A 5,000-nucleotide genomic window follows, 5' to 3' on the forward strand; every position below is an offset into this window, starting at 1 on the left:
ATGTTACACCAGAACACATCTGAGAGCGTAACTGCTATAAGCGCCACATCTTCCGTCCCATCAAGTGCCCAGACACATTCATCATCTACTTCGCAGTCTCCTTCTCGTAAATCCTCAGTATCCAGTAGGAGATCAACCTTACACTCTAGGTCATCTCCCAAGAAAAGGTCAACCTCAAGGACAAGGTCTATTTCTAGAAGGAGATCTTCGTCTCGAACAAGATCCCCATCCAGAGGGAGACCATCACGTCAGGAGTCTCCCTCACACTCTGCCCTAACTGTTGCTTCCAGATCTGGTAGAGTGTATTCACGTCCTTCCAGCCATATTGTTAGTGTATCTCATGTCTAAGTGAATGACAGACAGACTAATGTGATCAGAGAAATGTTTGTGAAAGCTAGTGGTTATGGTGATATGCTTCCACATGTTCCTGGAAGGCTGAATTGTCTGTGATCATACAACCTGAAGGTGCCGTCTAGTTTTTCTGGAACTGTTTACATGTAATCGTTTACCTAAACCACAACATCAGCAAGTATGAAGTCAAGGATATTTTGGCATTGCCCATCGTAAACATTATCCTAGAAATATCAGTGATTGTTACCATTATGATAAGTAGAAAAGACATAATCTTTTTAAGATTCTTATGAGGATAAAGCATTATATTTGACCAGTGTTATGACTGTAATTATAACTGATGAGTAACTGAATGGTATGTCTGCCTAAAATCTGTATTTCTATTTAAACATTATATACTGCTGACTTCTGTCTTGATGAATCATTCTCAACTAAAGTTAAATGTTTCCCCTAATATTGTGGGCCATTGTAGCAGATCTTGCTAATTGACATACACAAGTCGGCAATTTTGGTGGTCGTTACTTTTTTTTCCATGTTAGTTGCATGCTTCCATTCTGAGTGTTATTTTTCATGGGAGTAAGATAATAAATAGTGAACCATAGCTGAGACAGGCTCACTGAGAGGAAGGGTTGAGAATCACTGATCTAGATAATGAAATCAGACTTTTTTTATGATTCTATGTTGCTTGTGTAGAGTTATAGATGCTTAAAACATATTCAAGCCTATTTACTAAATCATTTTCAGCAAAAGTGAATTTGACATGTTTTAACCAAAGCATGTTATGTCAGACAAGTACCCTAAGTTGCTCATGCTTTTTTTTTTCTCTGAAGTTATGAATGTGTTTTATGTTTTCTCAATCAGTTATATTTATGTTTCTCTACACAGATAAATTGACTTTCATTCATGTATACACACACACGCACACGCACGCACGCACCCACACACACACACACACACACACACACACACACACACACACACACACACACACACACACACACACACACACACACACACACACACACACACACACACACACACACACACACACACACACACACACACACACACACATATATATATACTACTAACAAAATGTGTGTTAGAGATTATTTTTATATTTTCCTTAGCTATTGTGCTATCAGTCATTTACAACAGTGAAAAGGATATAAGCTTATTACACAGATGAATGTAATAAACACTAAATGAAACATGATAACTTGCTACCTTATATAATTTGCTCAATTTTAGATGCTTTTTAGAATATTGAAATGCTGTACACATTTTACTGTTACAGTACGAGATTATGTTTGAATTCATTGGATTCTTGTGATTTCGAATCCACCAAAGGGCGGCAGCTTAAGTAAAACCTTGCTGACAGTTTTTACAAAGATGGGAACATAGATATTACTAAATATCTTGGGAGATGTTGAGAACAACCTAAGTGGTAATTCTACATTTTTATGAAATATGTTGATTTTCTGTAACAGAAATCAGATCCTGTATTACGCATGTCCAGAATGAAGGAAGGCAAGACACTATAGAAATATTTAAAACTTTTTTATATATATATATAGTGTTGATAGCTCATTTCCTGCAATCTTAAAGTTGAATAATGTTTTTCTTTGATAATGAATGTCTGGATGGGATATTATTAAGCTGATGAGCATACAAGCATCAGACTGAAGAAAGTGTGCGGTACTGTAGTTGGTCTGTCATTGTCAATAACAGGCCATATTACGGTCATGATATATGTATGTCAAGGTAGTGGAAGTATGTATTTCTGAATAATCAAGTGTGCAGAGATGCACTGTCTCCTGTTTTCATAAGTTTCAGAAAAAGGGAAGAATCCTAATCACTGATGTGCCAAAGACTGCACTGTGTCTTTACTGTTATAATGACCCTCTATGGGGACACCCACATTATCTTGGATATAGTCATATTGAAAAGTGAGGCATAAATCTGAGGCCTCATAAGAAACTTCTTTGGCAGCACTGTATTTTTTTGTATACATATATACAGGATGGCAAATAAGATGTTATGCATCACCTGATCTCATAAACACTAACATTTGTGCATTGTACCTTTTATCACCTGTGTTACATTTTTTCTCATTTTTCATCATTGCTATGGTAATCATCTACAATTAATGTCCCGCAGCTTGGTCTTCACTGTTGTATAACAGTGTCTTTTGATCAATATATTCATTGTACTAAATACTCATGTCCTTATCATGTACTCCTCTAGCTATTTGCAATCATCACTGACAAAATGATAGAAATGAGAATATCCACATTCATCTTCATTTAACAACCATTCTCCATGGTTACATGGCTTAACTTGCAAAGTTACCATATACTGTTTGTCTCTACAGCATATAAGTTAAATTCTGAATAAAAATCGTATAAGGATCAAATAGCCACAAAATTAATGGCTGAATATTAAAATGTGATCCTTATCTGTTTGTTACTTGATGAATTGTGCTTTATGTGTTTTGGAATGAAATCCAAGTATTCATTTTCCAAGTGGCAGATTTGCATCATGTAACAACTGTCCTAAATGTGACATATTTTTGTATGTATTTTGGTAGCTTTCAGATAATGATACTCATATGAGGCCCAGGATTTATGGGGAAAAAATCTGTGTAATTTATCTTTTGTATGTAATATACCTCTTTAAATCACTTATATTTAGTGGTTCATAATATTTGGGTGTCTATTATAACATATGTAACTTACATGTTGAATAAATGATATCTTTACAGTTGTTTGTTTCCATATCATGTTTAGTTGTTCATAATTTTTTGAGTGACTAATGATCATTCTCGCCCCTTTAAAGCATGCTAAAAGAGCCAAAGAAAGGGACAAAGAGCAAAGAAAAAGACAGTGCGATACAGAAAAGACATAGAACATTAGATCAACAGAAAAGAAGTTGTAGGTACACAGACAGACAGAGAGGATGTTAACTCTAAAATATTGCAACCACATCAAAGTCGATAATAATCAAGTTCTAAAGGACATTTTCCAGTAAGTTTGGTTAATAATAATAAATCAACCAAAATCTTATTACGGTTGCATAGCATTTTTCAGATGGAAATACAGCATCCTTTGAGATACTGAAAATCAACAAATAAAAAAAATAAACCCATGAAGGAGATAACGAACACGTGTCTCAACAAGGTTAAATAATAGCAATTAAGAATGCAGTGTGAAAAAGTAACAAGTATCTCGGCCCGACAATTCATATGAATATGGAAGTGAAACAGAATAAAAAAAAATTAAAAATGGAATGCAGGGGGAAAGGTAATCTGGATGTAACAGGAGAGTAAGCAGCTTGATAAAAAGCAAATACGAAGAAGGAAAAAATACAGAATATACGGAACAATTGATGATGGAAACAGGGCTACTAGAGATAGACAAAGTGGAGGCTGTGTGGTAGTATGAGTAAGAGCAGGAGGCAACTAAGCAAAGAGAAGTAAGATTCAGACAAAAGGTTCTGACAGAAGACAGGAATTGTGTGTGTGTGTGTGTGTGTGTGTGTGTGTGTGTGTGTGTGTGTGTGTGTGTGTGTGTGTGTGTGTGTGTGTCTGTGTGTGTGTGTCTGTGTGTGTGTGTCTGTGTGTGTGTGTGTGTGTGTGTGTGTTGTGTGGTGTGTGTGTGTGTGTGTGTGTGTGTGTGTGTGTGTGTGTGTTGTGTGTGGTGTGTGTGTGTTGTGTGAGTGCGTGTGGAGAGAGAGAGAGAGAGAGAGAGAGGAGAGAGAGAGAGAGAGAGAGAGAGAGAGAGAGAGAGAGAGAGAGAGAGAGAGAGAGAGAGAAAGCAATGACTAGGATTATTTTGCAGCTTTATGTTATGAAAAGGGGCCTTTTTGAAGAAAGGTGTATTGGGATGAGAATGACATTGTGTTAATTTATCAAGCCTGAATTCAGTTTTCCCCCTATGTTTAATATTTTCTGAAACACATTTAAGTCTACGGATAAAAACATTTGAAGTTAACTATCATTTTTTTTTCTGGCTTGCATCACGGATTGAAATATACTTTGCTTAAAAGTCCCTTTAAAATTTTAAGCTCTATGCATTTCATTGTATTATATATTATATATATATATATATATATATATATTTATATATGTATATATATATATATATATATATATATATATATATATATATATATATATATACATACACACACACACACACACACACACACACACACACACATACACACACACATATATATATATATATATATATATATATATATATGTATATATATATATATATATATATATATATATATATATATAAATTTTAGCATAAACGAAAAGAATACAGTATAATGCACCGGTGCAGAGCATATTCATCTCAGAAAAATGCCAGAAAGCGTAACTCAATTTTGTCAATAATTATTTTTCACGAAAATTTCTTTAACACCCGATTTTTTGGTCGGAGTTGGTATGGAGGTATCGAACACGCATTAGGATTGTCTTTATGTTGTTCTTATGAGACGCGGACATTGCTGCAGTTTTAACCCGTATCAGTAATGGTATGAAAAATTTGCATGGCACTTATTTATATACTCTCAAGCGGTAATTGAAATGTTTCCTCCATGTTTACTGCATTTTCCCTTCGCTAAATACAAATGGCCCC

The 5,000-nt window shown here is 34.8% G+C and overlaps 1 protein-coding gene across 5 annotated transcripts in view; it reads left to right on the forward strand.

Moving 5' to 3' along the window:
* The window catches only part of LOC119583821 (RING finger protein 150-like), a 121,070-nt gene extending 117,956 nt beyond the window's left edge, over positions 1-3,114 (forward strand). For all 5 annotated transcript variants that reach the window (XM_037932531.1, XM_037932532.1, XM_037932534.1 and 2 more), the window contains one exon: positions 13-3,114. In XM_037932531.1, the coding sequence (XP_037788459.1) occupies positions 13-348 (336 nt within the window). In that variant the 3' untranslated portion in view covers positions 349-3,114. The remainder of the gene's footprint in view (positions 1-12) is intronic.
* The last annotated feature ends 1,886 nt before the right edge of the window (positions 3,115-5,000 follow it).

Source organism: Penaeus monodon, chromosome 17, assembly GCF_015228065.2.
Source record: "Penaeus monodon isolate SGIC_2016 chromosome 17, NSTDA_Pmon_1, whole genome shotgun sequence".
NCBI lineage: Eukaryota > Metazoa > Arthropoda > Malacostraca > Decapoda > Penaeidae > Penaeus > Penaeus monodon.